The sequence below is a fragment of the Bos taurus genome, chromosome 23 (assembly GCF_002263795.3).
Source record: "Bos taurus isolate L1 Dominette 01449 registration number 42190680 breed Hereford chromosome 23, ARS-UCD2.0, whole genome shotgun sequence".
Lineage (NCBI taxonomy): Eukaryota > Metazoa > Chordata > Mammalia > Artiodactyla > Bovidae > Bos > Bos taurus.
Genome location: NC_037350.1, coordinates 33,242,684 through 33,262,279, shown reverse-complemented (window position 1 = coordinate 33,262,279; position 19,596 = coordinate 33,242,684). Strand labels below are relative to the sequence as shown.

The 19,596-nt window shown below is 43.7% G+C and overlaps 1 protein-coding gene across 1 annotated transcript in view; it reads right to left on the bottom strand.

Moving 5' to 3' along the window:
• GPLD1 (glycosylphosphatidylinositol specific phospholipase D1) overlaps positions 1–19,596 on the bottom strand; it is a 50,990-nt gene that overhangs the window by 6,318 nt on the left and 25,076 nt on the right. The window contains 10 exon segments of the mRNA NM_174816.2: positions 1,164–1,257; positions 1,345–1,450; positions 2,237–2,378; positions 3,067–3,223; positions 3,326–3,400; positions 4,746–4,856; positions 9,853–10,039; positions 13,279–13,415; positions 16,617–16,737; positions 18,500–18,565. Of these exon segments, the coding sequence (NP_777241.1) occupies positions 1,164–1,257; positions 1,345–1,450; positions 2,237–2,378; positions 3,067–3,223; positions 3,326–3,400; positions 4,746–4,856; positions 9,853–10,039; positions 13,279–13,415; positions 16,617–16,737; positions 18,500–18,565 (1,196 nt within the window).

The following is a 19,596-nucleotide window of genomic DNA, read 5'->3' as shown; positions in this document are numbered from 1 at the left end:
AATTACATGGGCAAAATACAAGTAAAAAGAGGAATATCTGAACAAGGTTGGTGGGTTATACCTATGTTGATAACATGCTTGTGACACTGGTTATGGTTTGCAAGATGCCATTGGGGAAAGCTGGATAAAATGTAACGTGACCTATTATTTCTTACAGCTGCAGGTGAATTTATATGACTATCTCAAAAAGCATCATTTATATATCACATATATCATGATATATATAATTAACCTTTCTGTTTTACATTTTATACAGTATTTTATAATAGAGAAAATTACTAAGGCAGTAAAGGGGCCAAGACTAAGAAAATTTGGGATGCTCTAATTCACAGCACTCTGACACCAACAGTGGTGAGACAAAATTAGTAATGTGTGTTGCAGGAGTTTAACTAGACTCTGTAGCAAAAAAAAAAAAAAATATTGCAGAGTTAGGACACAGCTTTATAACAAGTTGCTGACTTAACTCGTGAATTGAAAAATTTAACCATTCCTTTGCCCAATTCACTTATGCTTATTATTCAAATACATTGTATGAAACAAAAATATTTCTGAAAAATAATTTGACAGTATGTATTAAGAGCCTTAAGACTGGGCCATCCGACAGTAAATGTTGGCATGTACATATGCAAAAAAAAAGTGATACAGGTATACTTAATATGAGAACATGCTCAAGATATAATATTAGGTGTGAAAATATATTTCCTTATATTTTCACAAATTTCTACAATAAGCATAATCCACTTTTATACTCTTGGAGAGAATCATTTTTTGCTTGTTTTGTTTCTAACTTTCCCATAAAGTAAACAAAATACTGTTTTATTAACAATAAACTCTCAGAGTGGACCTGTTCCCGGTGAACTGGTTTATAAAATTTGCTGTGTCTCCAAGCTTAGTGGGATAGGAGTTTTAAAAACACACCAAGTTACTTTCATGTGTGATTTTCAACAAATCTCTGAATGTGGATACTGTAAGCTGTATTTTGCATTCAGGGAGTTTAAAAGCAACTTCCCCCAAGGTAACCCAGGTTGCTATTAATGAGAAAAACAAATATTCAAACTCAGGTCCATCTGCCTCCAGAGCTCATAACTTTCCCTCAGTATGACATGGTCAAGGAGTGACACAGCTATTCATGAAAAAGTGAAGTTTCATGGCGGGTGACCTACCTTGAGTCGGGGCCCCCACCAGCAGCACTTGGGTCCGGGTCCCGTTCACCATCACGTGGCCACTAGACAGGGAGGTACCCAGTTTCCCCATTGCCTGTGAAATGCAGTAAGTCACTACAGTACAGCTGAGAAACTTTCTCTGTGGTGTCCACTTCGCTGGGGAGGGAGGGGGCCACCATACCTTGTCTCCGGAAATGGTAAACCAGCTTTGACAGATTGGCGGGAAATAGCCGTACACCCGTCCAGGGCTCTGTTTCTCATCACGAGTGCGGAACAAGTGGCCCTGACTGGAAGCAAGCACACTGGGCTTGGGTGCTGGGACACAGGATACCGCCCTGGGCAGGTGCTCAGGTCCAAGGAAAGATGACCCACATCTTCCCCACTCACGGCGCCCCCTCCACCCTATGCTACTGGTCCTTGTCATCGCTGTAGGGGAGCTTTCAGAATGAACCCCAATATCAAGGCTCTCCAGGTTAAGAGGTTCACATTCTACTTTCCAAATGACAAAATGGGGGGGGGGGTACCTCCTGTTATGGGCTGGATTGTGTTCCCCAAAATTCGTATGTTCAAATCCTAACCGCCAGTACCTCAGAATGTGATAGCATTTGGAGACAGGGTCTTTAAAGAGGTAATTAATTATGCTAAAATGAGGTCATCGTGGTGGGGCCCAGATCCAATATGACTAGTGTCCTCATAAGAAGAGGGAGAGACACCAGGGATCAATGCACAGAAAAGAGGCTGCATGAGACTCAGGGAGAAGGTTGTAAGTGACAGAGAGGCACCCTGGAAGATAGCAACCCCCTCACACCTTGATCTCAGATCTCTAATCTCCGAAACTGTGAGATCATCGATTCCTGCTGCTTAAGCCATCCAGACCACCCTAGCAAAATAACAGAGCTCTCTCTCTCAAACTTCTAAAAAGGAACATTTGCAACTTGACCCAGTCTTTGCTTTTCCTTGAAGGGTAGGACTTTCAGAGCCACTTCCTGTGAACCCCACATTCAGTGGGCTCCCCGGGCTTCAGGCACCCGGCTCCTGTGTCACTGGTCCCTGCACCCCACATCAGGTCTCACCTACTGGTGTCCTTCCAGGTCGGGCTTCCAGCCAGGAGCAAAGTCCTGTTGTTGACATTGACACCGTGAAGGGAGTACCCCAACCAAGCAAAGTCCTCCTCGCCTTTCACCATCCAGTTGGCAGCCTCCACATTCAGCTTTTCTGCACAAGACAAGCAGTGCCTTCTACTTTACGTGGAAAGACTACAGGAATGGGAAGAGTGGCCCTTTGTGCAGGATAATGAGAAATGGGTTCAGTGGGCTGTTTTTGCCACAACTCTTATGTGCCCCCCACACCTGTCCCCAGCGCCCCAGCATCAGAAATGGGACTCACACGTCATACGAAAAATACATTTCTAGAGCTAGCCTCTGTGGAATGGAGGGTGCTGTTTAAAAAGAGGACCTGTTGGGAATTTTTTTGGCAGTCCAGTGGTTAGGATGCTGTGTTCTCACCGCCGAGGATCTGGGTTCAATCCCTGGCTGAGGATTCCACAAACTGCGTGCACCCCACCCCACCAAAAAAGGCCTGTTGGACAGCTGGAGCATCACTGGGATGCTTGAGTGATACTTTTGAAGAATGCTTTTCATCCTTCCATTGAGACACTATGAGGGTAACTACTGCCCACCCCCCTCCCCCTGCTTTGGATCCAGGTCGACACACTGGATCCTTCTGTATAGTCAGTAACTCTGTCCACATCACTTGCTGGAACATCTGGAAGAGTGTTAGAGATTTCAGGTGAAACCACACACAACAAGGAAAATAGGACCAAAATCCGTATGCAAGAGAAGGCACCACAGACTAGAGCAGTGGGGATCTCCACCCACCCCACCCCCACCCTAGCAAGCACTACCTTGGCTGCTGTAACTGGAGCCAGAGTAAAATGCAGCCACAATTCCCTTCTGTTTCCCTCCACCTGGAGCAAAAGGGGAGCCAATCACCAGGTCCGGTTCACTATCTCCATTCACATCTGCCGCCAGGAGGGTCCAGCCCAAGTTACAGTAGGTATCCTGAAGAGAAAACGGGAGCCCAACCACCTTTAATTCAGCCTTGAGGCAATTAGGATGTGGTGAGCTCTTGTTTTCTGTACCTGGTGAAGGTGGTCAACATACCTGGCAAGAGATGGTGACGTTGGGGGAAGAAGATAGTTGTCCTTGTTTGGAACCGAAGTAGACATACACTGCACCCTAGACAAGGAGAAACCACAGCGTGATCGTGAGACCCGGGAATCTTAAATAAGAGCAAGACAAAGATGACTGAGGATGAAAGGAACCACCGTCAGAGCCCTGTAGGGTCGGGAGCTCAGTTACTGACTGAAGTCAGTGTCCAGTCCATTGCATCAGCCTCTTCCATCAGAGTATTAAGAGTCAGTCCCCAAAGCAGAAACCGTCATTTTCATCATGGTCTCCCCCACATCTTGCTCTGGGTCTGCCATCCATAATTGTTCACCGTATTTGCAGAATGAGCTACTCAACTGCCCATGACCCTATCAAAGCCCAGCTCAGCTTCTGGCTCTTCCACGAAGCCCCACCACCACCACAACCCAGCCCATTACTTCTCTCAACACCAGTACATCTTGTCAGTATCACTCACTTGCCTTGGGACACAGGCCGTGCTGTTACTGTGTGATGAACCTGTTCCCATCTTACAACTTGCCTCTCTCCATCCCTCCTCCTTCTAGAATCATTTCCTTTCCATGGTGAGCTGAGGACTGAGTACACAGTGATGCATAAGACTAATCTTTACCCTCCCCAAAAGCTGGCCAAGGGGCAACTGTGACACTGCAGTGTGAGGAGCTACAAAGGGGCAGCGAGCACAGGACGACAGAGTCCCCTGAACCAAGGTTTAGATCACACTTCCTCCAGGAAGTGATGCGTTACCTGCTACAGGGGGGAAAAATGGAAAAGGGGTTTTCCAGGTAGAAGGAACTAGATGAGCATGAGTCCTAACATGAGGGCGCCCGATGGGTCTGGATGACAAATTGTTCCCACGACTCAAGAGTTGACAAGACGGGGAAGAGGTGAACCCGGTGGGAGAGGGTGACGAAGGGCTTTTGACTCCACAGCCATTCACGATGCTCGGCTACGGTGAGGACTCGGGGGAGGAGAGCCCTGGGGGCCAGGACCCAGGATCTCTGCTCTCAGGGAGAAAAAGAGGGAATGTGCTGGATTCCATGCCTGAGAGGAAGGATCCAGGGACTCACCTCCCTGCCCCATGACAGGAAGCTGTGGATTAGCTGGAATTTCTGCCTCCCTTCACCATCTCTCAGCATCCCCGGGGGAGGAATGGAGGGAAGGAGAATGCAGGACCTGGTGGAATTGGAAAATCCCACCTGTGAAGCCAAACTGAGGCCAGGGAGGCAGGAACAGGATCTGCCAGGTAACCTGAGGTCACAGCAAGGGCCTGAATGGAGGGCCGGGATCATCTCCCCTCAAACACTGCCTGGCACCCCTTCTGCCTGCTTCTCTCCGGAGGCTCCATGGGCACCAGCCTCCACTCCCACTATCCTCCCCTCCCCACCAGCCTCCTTACTGTGTATGTGAGCTTCTCGGAGCCCACCGAGGGGGCTCCCACGGCCAGGTCAGGCACGCCATCCACGTTAAAGTCTAGCACAGCCACAGCCGAGCCAAATCGACCTGAGGGCTGAAGAGACACCAGTTACTCCCCCTGGGCCGAGCCACAACCTTCTGAAGAGCACACCTCACTCCCTGGGGACCCCATCGAGCACCCAGGACCGAGGAACAAGACTGTAGCCTGCTCGTAACACATCCATGACCCTCCAGATGGCTAGCTCACCCTAAAGATGTTTCTGGCACATCTGTCTGCCTCAAGGAGAAGAAAAGGTGCCGGAGAGAAGACTGTAGGTCCAAAAGAGACACAAATGTAAAGAACAGACTGTTGGACTCTGTGGAAGAAGGCGAGGGTAGGATGATTTGAGAGAATAGCATTGAAACATGTATATTAACATATGTGAAATAGATCGCCAGTCCAGGTTTGATGCATGAGGCAGGGTGCTCAGGGCTGGTGCACTGGGATGACCCTGAGAGATGATGGGGAACACATTTACACCCATGGCTGATTCATGTGAATGTATAGCAAAACCACCACAATATTATAAAGTAATTAGCCTCCAATTAAAATTTAAAAAAAAAAAAAGAGTATAGGTCCTTAAAAGTTCTAGGTTTTCAGAAAATGGTCTTGTGTATCCTTATTAAGGACTAGACTCCTCTTGGAAAGTACCCAAAATGATAATCACTTAACAGCAACTAATGTCTGTCTAATATTCAAGATGTTCTAGAGCTGTACTGACCGGTGCAGTATTCACTAGATAAATGTGGCTGTAACATTTAAATTACTTTAGTCAATTTTTCAGTTTCACTGGCCACATTCAAATGTTCAGAAATCAAAACACTTAGTAGCTCCTATACTGAACAGCACAGCTTTAAAGCATCTCCATCATTACCGAAGGGTCTATTGATTCTGCTGTAGACACTGTTCAAGCATTTTACATGGAATATTAGCCTCTAATTTCATGTTTTACAGATGGAAAATTCAGCCCATTCAGGTACCATTTTCTTCCAAGGTGGGTTTTCTAGATCTTCTATCTCCTGCTGTCTGGAATCAGCCTAGACATAAAGGTAACTGATGAGGTTCTCCTATCCTTTCACAGCTTATCTAGCAATGAAGAGTCTTGCACAAATGATGCTTGCTACATCACACACACACCCCCCAGAACCCACATCTCTTATTTGTTGGTTAATCTCTCTCTTATTTGTTGGTTAATCTCAGATGTGCAATGGCATCCGAGAACACAGCCCCTTTCTACCAGGTAGGGGGAGGTGGGGTGGGTACTTGATAAATGAGAAAGGATTGCCTGGAGATAGAAGCAAGCTGGGGCAGGTTGGGGACCCATAAGAAGGGGCCCCTGCCAGCTGAAAATAGGTTCATTTCATCAACACCAGCTCTACTAGCAAGCCCTCCTGAAGGGTAACTCATTCCAAGAAAAAGCATAGCATTCTAAAATAGGCAGATGCTTGATGGAATTCCAGCTGAGCTATTTCAAGTTCTAAAAGACGATGCTATTAAATTTTTTACTGCACTCAATATGCTAGCAAATTTGGAAAACTCAGTGCAGGCCACAGGACTGGAAAAGGTCAGTTTTCATTCCAATCCCAAAGAAAGGCAATGCCAAAGAATGTTCAAAACACCACACAATTGCACTCATCTCACACACTAGCAAAGTAATGCTCAAATTCTCCAAGTGAGGCTTCAATAGTACATGAACCGTGAACTTCTAGATGTTCAATCTGGGTTTAGCAAAGGCAGAGGAACCAGAGATCAAATTGCCAACATCCACTGGATCATAGAAAAAGCAAGACAGTTCCAGAAAAACATTTACTTCTGCTTTATTGACTATGCCAAAGCCTTTGACTGTGTGGATCACAACAAATTGGAAAATTCTTAAAGAAATAGGAATACCAGACCACCTTACTTGCCTCCTGAGAAATCTGTATGCAAGTCAAAAAGCAACATTTAGGACTCAACATGGAACAATGGACAGGTTCCAAATTGGGAAAGGAGTACATCAAGGCTGTATATTGTCACCCTGATTATTTAACTTATATGCAGAGTACATCATGCGAAATGCCAGGCTGGATGAAGCACAATCTGGAATCAAGACTGCCAGGAGGAATATTAATAACTTCAGATATGCAGACGACACCACCCTTATGGCAGAAAGTGAAGAACTGAAGAGCCTCTTGATGAAAGTGAAAGAGAAGAGTGAAAAAGTTGGCTTAAAACTCAACATTCAAAAAACGAAGATCATGGCATCTGGTCCCTTCACTTCCTGGCAAATAGATGGGGAAAAAAATGGAAACAATGACAGACTATTTTCTTGGTCTCCAAAATTACTGCAGATGGTGACTGCAGCCATGAAATTAAAAGACTCTTGCTCCTTGGAAGAAAAGCTACGACCAACCTAGACAGCATATTAAAAAGCAGAGACATTACTTTGCTGACAAAGGTCCATTTAGTCAAAGCTATGGTTTTTCCAGTAGTCATGTATGGATGTGAGAGCTGGACCATAATGAAAGCTGAGCTCCAAAAACTGATGCTTTTGAAGTGTGGTGTTGTGGAAGATGCTTGAGAGTCCCTTGAACTGCAAGGTGATCAAACCAGTCAATCCTAAAGGAAATCAACCCTGAATATTCATTGGAAGGACTGATGCTGAAATTGAAACTCCAATACTTTGGCCACCTGATGCAAAAAACAAACTCATTGGGGAAGGCCCTGATGCTGGGAAAGATTGAAGGCAGGAGGAGAAGGGGACAACAGAGGATGAGATTGGTTGGATGGCATCACCAACTCAATGGTCATGAGTTGGAGCAAGCTCTAGGAGTTGGTGATGGACAGGGAGGCCTGGTGTGCTGTAGTCCATTGGGTCACAAAGAGTCAGATACAACTGAGCAACTGAACTGAATTTGAGATATCTATCTTAATCTTCCATTTTATAGATAAGGACCAGAAAGGTTAACTGCAGACCAAGAATGATGGCTACAAGATTCCCATCTTGTAATTCCCATCTCACATGCCGTATGTGGCATCTTCCCCATTACTTAAGGACACTGGGAGACAAAGGGATGGAGTTACCTCCTTCCTCACTCCAAGGATCTTGGATGGAGTTTCCCATCCACAGGAAGCAGCTGCTTCTCTTACTCCTTGTCTACAGGAGCCCAAAGGATTATACTTTACACCACAGTCTGACAGGGGAATGGCTTGGTGAAGAAGAAAGAAGTAACAGGAATGGGTTAATTTATTTTGGAACTTTTTCATGTGGTGTCAGAAGGGCCCAGAAAATGCTGTCCCTGTCCCTCTGGGACTGTGTGATCACGTACTCTGCCATCAACTTAGTAACACCTCTTGGACTCAGGGGCTCCTTCCATCAGAGCTTAAAGTGAAAGTGAAGTCGCTCAGTCCTGTCCAACTCTTTGCAACCCCATAGACTGTAGCCTGCCAGGCTCTTCCATGCATGGGATTTTCCAGGCAAGAATACTGGAGTGGGTCGCTGTTTCCTTCTCCAGGGGATCTTCTCAACCCAGGGATCGAACCTGGGTCTCCTATACTGCAGGCAGACTCTTTACCATCTGAGCCACCAGGGAAGACCTATCAGAGCTTAAACTAGATTATAAACCACTGGACTTTTCATTATTTAAAGTATGTTCAGGAGCACCATCCTATTTTTTCACACCATTAACTCCACAATGAAAGGTTTAGTGGGGTGTCTGGGACAAGTAAAAGTCTGACCCCCAACTCCCCTGATGCTTGACATTTGGAGTCTGCAGTGCCACCAAAGACCCCACACTCATCTGTGGTGGGTAACAGAGCTCAATCAGCCCCTCCTTACTTATCCCTCACGTAAGGACGAATACCAATCATGTCCAGGAGGAAAACCCTCCAGGTCTCTAGTGCTTCCAAGAGGAACTCATGCTGCCTTCATGTGGAACATCTATCTGTACAGTCACTGTGGGATTTTTCTGGTAATGAATAACCACTTAACACAAAGGAATAAAATCTGACCAAAGTCTAGAGTTTAGTTAATAGTAATTGACCAGTGTTGGTCTCCTAATTTGGACAAGAATGCCATAATTATGTAAGATGTTAACACAGGGAAAACTGGGTCGAGGGTACATGGGGACTCTCTGGACTGTCTTTACAACTTTTCTGTGAATTTAAAATTCTTCCAAGAGGACTTCCCTGGTGGTCCAGTGGTTAAGAATCCACCTGCCAATACAGGAGACATGGGTTCAATTTCTGCTCCAAGAAGATTCCACATGCTGTGAAGCAACATGTTGCTTAGTTGAGAAGATCCCTTGGAGAAGGAAACAGCAACACGTGTAACCCACGTGCTACAACTACTGCAGTTCGTGCCCCCCAGAGCCCGTCTCTCCAACAAGAGATGCACGCATGTGTCTGCCTCTTTGCAATCGCATGGATTATAGCCCATGAGACTCCTCTGTCTATGGAATTTTCCAGGTAAGAATACTGGAGTGGGTTGCCATTTCTTCCTTCAGGGGATCTTCCCAACCCAAGGATTGAACCCACGTCTCCTGCGATGGCAGGCAGATTCTTTACCACTGAGCTACCTGGGAAGCTCCACAATGAGAAGTCCACACACCTCACCTAGAGAGTAGACACCTCTCACTGCAACTAGAGGAAGCCCCTCCACAGCAATGAAGCTCCAGCACAACCAAAAATAAATGTTTTTAAAATTTTTTAAATAAAATTCTTACAAGATAAAAAAACAATTTATATTAAAAAAAAAAACACCCCAACAAAACAAAACAAGGTTTTGTATTATCATATTATCAAGACATCACATCCTGATTGGTTATTCAAAGGCACTCGATAGTATGGGTGTTTAGGAAGGTGTCAGACAAACCATTAAAAGATAGAGAGACAATGAGATCAATGAAGTGAACATGCTTTTCAAAATAAAAGTCACTACACAGATGCAGGCCCCTGGCTGTTTGTTACTATCATTGTTCTCGCCATTGGACATTTATCCTGGAGAGTGTGCCGGGAAAGGCTGGCAGTGGCTTATCAACTTTGAAAGGGAAAATGTGAGATGCGGCCTCACCTGGAAACCCTCCAGGATCTCGTGGGCCTCCTTGTCCAGGTCCAGGTCGACAGGGGGCAAGCCCAGGTCATTGCCATAGATGAGGTACACGCGCCCCACGTGAATGCGGCCTGGGTGGCTGTAGCCAGGGGCACCCACCACCAGGTCACCGTATCCATCCTGGTTGAGATCAGCTGAAGTCATTGCCCTGTAAGAAGAAGAGAGAACCCACGGCAGTGCTACTGAGAGCTCTGGGCAGAACTGTCTCCTGTTCCTTTCTAGATTTTAGAATTTAACTTCCTCTCATTGGTTTTTCCATCCAAAAATATTCAGAGGTTATATTCACTTCTGAGGTTATATTGTTTGTGGGATTCAGTCTTGTTCTCCGGAGGAAAAAAACAAAAGACGAAATTGGACAAATCAAGGCCTCGGAGCATTTCTGGACCATAGAACCTGAACACACAAAAAACACCCTCACAAAGCTTCTTGTTCTACATGCAAAACCCAGAGCAGACAAAGCACAATTCCAGGCTCCACCTGAGAACAGAGAAGAAACTCACCTTGAGCCAGTGACACAGATCGTTTTACAATTGGCTCGATGCAGCTCAGTTTGTCAGCTGATCAAAGACAAGCTTGTGGTAAGTAGACCATTTTATTTCTACCATAGCTACACAGAGTGCCTTATATTGGAAAAAATTAAAGAGACTTAGTGGATGTTTCTAAATAAGAGTCTATGACCTGCTGGTTAAAGAGAGGGACAAACTGAGTCAATTGTTCAAATGTCTCATTTGGGGCTGGAATGACCAAGTCGTGTATTTATTTTGGCTCTGATGGCCACATAAAGAATAAATAGCAGGGACTGCTCTGGTGGTTCAGTGTTTAGGACTCCACCTGCCAATGCAGGGGACATGAGTTCGATCCCTGGTCCCAGAAGATTCCATAGGCTGCAGGGCAACTAAGCCAGTGCACCACAACTACTAAGCCTGCGTGCTGCAACCACTGAAGCTCCCGTGCCTAGAGCCCCTGCTCTGCAACAAGAGAAGCCAGTGTAATGAGAAGCCCACACACCACAACAAAGAGCAGCCCCACTTGCCGCAACTAGAGAAAGCCTATGAAGACCGAGTGCAGCCAAAAATAATTTTTTTAAAAACAAGAAACAGCAGAACAGAGGAAAAAGAGAAGAGCAGTTTCTAACGGGTGTGACGCCTGTTGGATGGGGTCAGACACACACCATGGAGACACTGCTGGTCTGTATTTTCAAGGTGGGACCCTGGCCAGTAATGGCCCCCGAGAAGGAGCTCTGTGCTGCACCCCTGTCCATGTGGCAAAGAGCCCAGCAGAAGGCCCTCATTTGGATTTTCAGGAAGGCGGCCAAGAAGAACCATTCATTATTCACAAATGAACAGCCAGTTAAGACAGCACTCACCCCCCATTCCTTGTGCTGGAGCTGAATACATTAGCAGCCTGAAGAGGAAGGGCTGTTGGTTTATTGTTCCAAGGAAATTGCAATGTTATTTGTATTTTAAAAGTGTGATTTTTAAAAATACATTTTATAAAAACCTCCAAAAAAAACAGTCACTTTTACATCCTTGGGCTGTTTGGTTGTGAAACAGAGTCCCCCTAAAACAAAGCTCCCTTATCAAGTTTATGATTAATCTCTCTATCCAAACCTTTATTCCCTTTCTTGTGCCCTCTGACCTCAATCCTGTGCTAACTGAACACTAATCAACCAGAGTAAGATGACTAAAACTACTATTGTCCATAACACTGTTAATGTACTGTAATTGATGTTGTAGATGTCATCATTAACGTACAAACACAGCTTGTTTCTTCAGGGCAGGATAAGCTAACAGATCCCCAAACCACGGACCACCTGGCCAGAGAATTGCAAACCAGAAACATCCTAACCCCTGAAATTATGATTAAGAAATGTCACAGGCTGTTGATCCCAGCTTCCTTGGTCTTCCCCTTTAAAACACTCTAACTCAGAGACCAAATTGGAGTGGACCTGAGGCTTATCCCCATCGCCCTTGCTTGGTGCCCTGCAATAAACGCTGTGCTTTCCTTCGCCACCACCTGCTGTCAGTACACTGACTTTGCTATGCAGCAGGTGATGGAAGCCTAAGTTGAGTTTGGTAACAGTTGTTCTTTAAAAATCAGAGGAATCCCTAAAATTCTCTTTATTATTGTGGTGTCCCAGGCTTTTGCCTTATGAAGTTATAATAGTCCTGTCAGTATAATAGCCACCCACTTTTATCCTAATGTCATTAGACGCCCAAAAACGTGTAATAATCTATCTCCAAAAAACACTGAAGTTTTAAAAATATTCTATAATGTAATAGTTTATTGCTGTGGTTATTTAATAAAGTCAAACTTCCTTATATTTAAACATGTTTTTTGGTCAGAATGACAATCATCAAAAAGTCTACAAATAAAAAATGCTGGAGAGGGTGTGGAGAAAAGGGAACCCTCTTACACTGTTGATGGGAATGTAAATTGATACAGCCACTATGGAAGACAGTATGGAGATTCCTTAAAAAACTAGGAATAAAACCACCATATGACCCAGTAATCCCACTCCTAGGCATATATCCTGAGGAAACAAAAACTGAAAAAACATGTACCCCAATGTTCATTGCAGCACTATATAATAGCTAGAACATGGAAGCAACCTAGATGTCCATAGACAGATGAATGGATAAAGAAGTTGTGGTACATATGCACAATAGAATATTACCCAGCCATAAAAAGGAACGCATTTGAGTCAGTTTTAATGAAGTGGATGAACCTATTATACATTAGATAGGATGAGCCTATTATACAGAGTAAGTCAGAAAGAGAAAGATAAATATCGTATACTAACACATACATACAGACTCTAGAAATATGGCACCAAAGAATTTTTTGCAGGGCAGCAATGGAGAAACAGACATAGAAAACAGACCTATGGACACGGGGAGAGGGGAGGAAAGGGTGAGATGTATGGAGAGAGTAACATGGAAACTTACATTACCATATGTAAAATAGATAGCCAATGGGAATTTCCTGTGTGTCTCAGGGAACTCAAACAGAGGCTTTGTATCAACCTAGCGGGGTGGGATGGGGAGGGAGATGGGAGGGAGGTTCAAGAAGGAGGGGACATATGTATACCTAAGGCTGATTCATGTTGAGGTTTGACAGAAAACAATAAAATTCTGTAAAGCAATTACCCTCAATTAAAAAATAAATAATTTTTTTTAAATCAAGGTTTAACAAAAAAACATATTTTTGAGCAATTTTAAGGAGATAGTTTTATCTTTACCATAAATTAAGCAATAAATTCATGTTTTTGTTGATAAACTGATTGGAAAATGAAGTGTTAACAGGCACCATGTTAAATACTTGCGAGTGACTGCTTGAAATTAATAGTGATGAAAACGTTCAGGAATTAGATACACTCATACCTACCAACCAAGCCTTGTGTAGGGAAATGACAAGTAGTAAGATGCTGAGGGGCTAGAAACATGTGTCAGTGGCTGAGAGCTGCCAATAAACATCTCCCGTATACTCCTCTCCAAAGACTTGTACATGAAGGATAAGGAATCCTGAAATTAAATGATTACAGACAGAAAAAGACATAGCATAATCAACAAAGTTACCACTTCATGTCAAAGGCATTAGACTTTAAGAAATAAGTTTGAGGTTTTTTTAACATTTATTTATTTATTTGGCTGCACTGGGTCCCAGTTGGGGCACACAGGATCTTCAGTCTTCATTGCAGCACGTGGGTCTTTTAGTTGCATCATCTGAACTCTTAGTTGTGGTATGTGGGACCCAGCCCCCTGACTAGGGATCAAACCCAGGCCCCTGGGAGCACAGAGTCCCAGCCACTGGACCACCAGGGAAGTCCTAAGAAACATGTTTTCACAAGTGCTGAAAAATAACTTATTGACTCCTATCAACATGTAAGGAGACTTAAGACTGGAAATTAGGAGAGTGAAATCATACCCGCAATATATGCTCAGGGATGGGAGTTCTAGCCTAAAGGTCAGGACCATCACGAGAAGAAAGAGTCAGTTGAGATTAACCTGAACCAACCAAGTTAGGATAGTCTATTAATGTGCAGGATGTAACCAAACAAAATAATTGTTAAAAAATTAAAATTTTTAGAAGGTAAGTCCACTCAAATCTAGAACTATAAATATATTTGTGTATATATATATCCACCTTTTCTCCCCACAAACAAATGAACTGGAATGCCACCACGATGCCAGAAACCCTCCCAACCATATTCAGATTGAGAGGCTGCTAGATTTGCTTTGAGTCCCAAGAAGCTGGGAAGGCATGAGGGGCTGGAAGCTGTGTGCAAGAGAAATGCGGGGACAGCAAGGCCCCCAGCTTAGGGTGCCGAATTGTTCTTAGTGTGGTTACTGCAGACACACACATACAAGAGTGGGCCCAAGCAAACTGGCCAGGCACTAGATCCATCCAAGTTCAGGGAACACAACTCGAAATCCACCCCAAGTGACATAAGATAAATGAGAACTGTCGGCTGCCCCAGAGCAGGTTCAGCTCAGAGCCGTGGGGAGCCCTGGACGCCCAGGCTCCAGAGAAGCACAGCTTAGAAGAGCCCTGCAGGAAGGGACTCAGCCTTCTGTTTTTCCAGTCTAACCTCTCTGGCAGGTCGCCCCCGGATTGCTCACCTGAGGCCCACTTTTGGCTTCCTCTTTCATTCAGAAATAGCCATACCAGGCATCACGCCAGGCCTTGGGAATGTAAACGCCTTCTCTTACACAACTTTTCCTTTTGTGAAGGAGACAGATACAAATAATTGCAGCATGCGTGATGTGTGTTTGGACAGAGCTTCCTGGTCTAAGTCTCGGTACATTATTTGCAGAACTCATTGCAAAATGAAAATGCAGAGCTGCTTGTTCAAAAGTTATTAAGAATTTGACCCTCCTCCACTGCTGGTGAGAATGAAAATTGATACAACCACTATGGAGATGAGTATGCAGTTTCCTCAGAAAACTAAAAATGGGATTTATTATATGATCCAGTAATCCCACTCCTGGGCAAATATCCAGAGAAAACCATGAATTCAGAAAAATACATGCACACCAATGTTCATTGCAGCACTATTTACAATAGCCAAGATATGGAAGTAACCTAAATGTCCATCAACAGAAGAATGAACAAAGAAGATGTGGTGTGTGTGTGTATATCTATTTACACACACACACACACACACACACACACACACACACACCAGAATACTACTCAGCCATAAAAAAGAACAATATAATGTTATTTGCAGCCAGATGGATGGACCTAGAGATTATCATACAAAGTGAAATAAATCAGACAGAGAAAAACAAATATCATATCATAAGTGGAATCTTCAAAAAATGATACAGGGAACTTATTTACAAAATAGAGACTAACAGACTTTGAAAACAAACTTACGGTTACCAGAGGGGAAACAGTGTGGGAGAGAAAATTAAGAGTTTGGAATCAACCCATACCCACTGCTATGTATAAAATAGATCATCAACAAGGACCTACTCTAGAGCACAGGAAACTCAATACTCTGTAACAATCTACACAGGAAAAGAATTTGAAAAAGAAGGGCTATATATGTATATGTATAACTAAATCACTTAGCCATACACCTGAAAGGAGCACAACATTGTAAGTCAACTATACTTCAGTATAAAATAAAATTTAAATTTAAAAAAGGTAAGAATGTTAAGGCAATAACAGCAGAACATTAAACCAAATATGGGGAGGGACTTCCCTGGTAGTCCAGTAGCTAAGACTCCATGATCCCAATGTAGGGGGCATCAGTTCAATCCCTGGTCAGGGAACTAGATCCCACATGCTGCAATTAAGATCGAGTGCAGCCAAATAAACAAATATTTTAAAACTTTAAAATGAGTAAATAAACCAAGTAGGTGGCCCTTCTAAGCATGACGAAGGGGACCTTCTACATGACTGCACAGGCGGCGCACCGTGAAGCAGGCTCTATGGGGCCCTCACCCAGGTCACAAAATCGTTTAAACCCTTCTCTACAATCTGATGCCGATTCCCCTTCCCGACTCTCGCAAGTACTTTGATTCCTTGTCTTGTGTTCCGGGCAAATAAGACTGCTCAAATTTCCAAACATCCTGAAACTTTCCTAACCCATTACCAGAAATACATGCTCAGTGACGAAAAACTATTAGTTGGCTACTATTTAAGGACTAACTCAGATTCCAGCTTCTGCATGAAACCTTCTCTGATGACAGTTACATAATATTTTTTTAATCTGAGAGGCTGTGTCTCTCCTCCCACCAACCATGGTATAGTTGCATCTTACTCAGAAATGGTTAATTTTGTATTTATCACCCCATTAGACTAAAATTTTCTAAACATCAGAGACTATTTCCCTTTCATCTTCTATCGCCCCAGCAGAATGGCTGACACTTAAGATGATCTCATGCAGGAACTGGATAGGCAGTGGCATTCCCTTGGTGTGGGGCTTTGCACTATGAGCCTGCAATACTGCTGACACATTTTGCACCAAGGACAGAGCAGGAGTGACCCAAGGGCCACCTTGAGCTCCACTGGGCTTTCCAAAGGCCACTGAGGTTCAGACCTTCGACATAGGATGTCTCCAGAACAAACCAGACTTGAAGACCAAGGATACTTGTGAGCCTGGCTCATGCCCAGATGACTTTCACTGAACGATTAAACAGCCAGTGATCCTACAAAATGCAGTATCACAGGAAGCAGAATGTACCTCTCCATTAAAAGCAGAAAATTCTTACCATGGTCCAGGAATCCACACTAAAGAACACTCCTCTTTTGGTATAGTTTATATGCTTTCCAATATTTTTAGTTAGGGCTGCAGTCACATTTTTATGAAAACCATTTTTCTGTACTTTTGAGCTGTTAGAAAGAGAGAGGAATGAAATAGTTAAGACTGAGGAAATAGCAACTCACCCTTATTCAGGGTGAATTGAAGATGTAATCAAGTTAACCCCAGGTTAAAATGTCATAAAATTTTAACATATGCAAGTTGAAGAAACAGCAACACAAAAAGCAAAATTTTAGAAAAACTTCTATAGGATATTCCACAACACCTTTTAATAAACCCATTTCCAAGGTTGAAAAAGCCAGTCCTTACAAAAATATTTTCTATAGCCTCAAAGTTCTATAAGTGTATGAGTTTGAATTCTTTCCAGATTACTAAAAAAAAAATCAGAAGTTAAATCAACATTTCATATTAATGGCCCAGAAATGGTCATAGCTATTCAGGAAACTGGTATGCAAGTGGACTGATTTTGCTTTAAAGACATGGGAGAATTAATTATACAATAAAAATACATTTTTAAATCCTATGTTTTCACAAGTCTACATATCAGATCCCTAAAAAGCCAGGCAGGTTTCAGAAATGCTTACAGATGGGCCACAGATGAACAAAGAGGGCCTAAGACATCAGCCAGTGTAGGGACCCCAACAATCTAGAGTTCTTAAACCCAACCTAAAGACATTCAGTTATATTAAAACAAAACTTGCCTGATTCGAATAACTTAAACAGTATGGGCTTCCCTGAACTGTTTTTTGTACACTTTCAATTCTCTTGAAGCTCTGAACTCTCTCCTTAGCATCTTTTATGGCAATGATTTTCTTTTTGAGTATCTAACACTTGCTCACCCTTAAATATCTTGGCCGAAGCATCAACTCTTCACAGGAAGTCTCCTGTGACTGAGTTAGGACACTCTGTGGTACATCATGAGAGCCCAGTGCTTGCCCTTCCTAACGCTCAAGGGTACTGACAAGTTCTCGTTCAGTGACCATCTGGCCACCCGCCAGGCCATCCATCCTCTGAGAGCAGAAGCTGTTTCTGTCTTGTTCACAATGAGGTCTCTAAATGCCTAAACTAGTTCCTGGTACCTAATGATGAGAAAATATTATAATTTGTACTATCTTATTAGTAATATAGTATCTATAGGATTAATATAGTTATTAAATGCATGAATAAATGGTTGGTACCCAACTCCAGCAGGGAGTACCACCTCATAGAATACAAATCAGACCCTCTGGCTCTTTTCCTCAGAAACTAACTGAAAGGGCTTCTCCCCACCAGTATCATTGATGGGAAGAATATGGTCACTAATGGCAATAATGGTGAAGATGATAATATGATTAGCTATCATTTACTAGTTAGTGAGCAGCTTAGTAATGTGGTTTGCTAAGTTGTGTCCAGCTCTTTTGCAACCCCATGGATTGTAGCCCGTCAGCCTCTTCTGTCCGTGGGATTTCCCAGGCAAAAATACTGGAGTGGGTTGCCATTTCCTTCTCCAAGGGATCTTCCTGATCCAGGGCTCAAACCCACATCTCCTGCACCTCCTGCACTGGCATGCAGGTTCTTCACCACTGGCACCACCTTGGAAGCCCTACTAAGGTGGTAATTGCTTTCTATCCATTCACGCACATACCACAACTCTGGGAGTATGGATATGTATTTTTTCCAGTTTTCCAGAGGAAGCTGAAGCTCAAAAAATAATTAGGCAACTTGTTTAAAAATCACACAATGGCAGCCCCGGAGCTGGAACCTCTGTCTACAAAGCCCATGTTTTCAGAGTCTACTGAGCACCCCTCTGAGTGAGATGCTCTTTTTCTGTGAGTCATTTGGGAGTCCACTTACCCATGGGTGTTGTTTTGTTGACCGCCACATGTGATGAACAGAGGGTTCTCAGGGAGGTTGCAGTTACTGGGGAAAATAGTCAAACGAGTTAGGTGTTTTTCTACCTTCTGTTCAAGCATGAATTTTTCTGAGAATCAGTGTCACATTTCAAGCCATCTCCCCAAAGTCTTAGTGTAGAGGTGTTTATGACTTAGCCAGACAGGACTGGTGAAGGGCCTGAGTCCTACTTGATAAGGGCAGATAAGCAAGTGGTGCCATGGTAACACAGGCCACCCCAAACCACTGGTCACCCCCAGACTCAGCTTCCCCCTTCCCTCCCAATTCCATCTGCTGAGTTCTCCCTGCTGACAGGAACCATCTCAGAGTTAGAGACTGAAAGAAAATCACTCCCAACTGTGTCACCTTCTGCCCATTGATGTTTGGTGTTATAATTTCTCAGTCTCATTCCTTTCAAAGCTAAAATTTTTAAAATTGTCTGGTGGGGATTTCCCTGATTAACACTTCACACTCCCTGTGCAGGGGGCCTGGGGTCGATCCCTGCTTGGGGAACTAGATCCCACATGCTGCAACTATGATCAAAGATCCTGAGTGCCACAACTAAGACCAGTGCAGCCAAATAAATGTTTTTTTTTTAATTTTTAAAATAAAATTCCCTGGTGTTCCAGTGGCTAGGACTCTGCACTTTCACTGCCATGGGCCCAGGTTCCATCCCTGGTTGGGGAACTAAGATACCATAAAGCCACTGGGCACAGCCAAAAAAACAAATAAAAATAGCTGCAGCGCTTCTAACCTTTGCTTTAATAAAAATTAAAAACAAAAATTTACAAACTCAATAATTAAGTAGGTAACTAAGTCTGCCTTTTTACAAGTAAAAAGGCTCTGATAGAATGTAAGACGTGAACTTTCTCCCTAACACTGAACAGACACACTAAGAGAGTGGGGATTACATAAGAGTTTATTCTAGGATGAAGACTATTTGGAGGGAGAGGAAGACTGGAAAATCCCCTGGACAGAGGAGCTGCCACAGACCCTCTTTCCCCCTGCTGGCAGATGCTTAAGCTGTCCTTTCCCTGCAGGAGTTCTGTCTACGGTAGTCC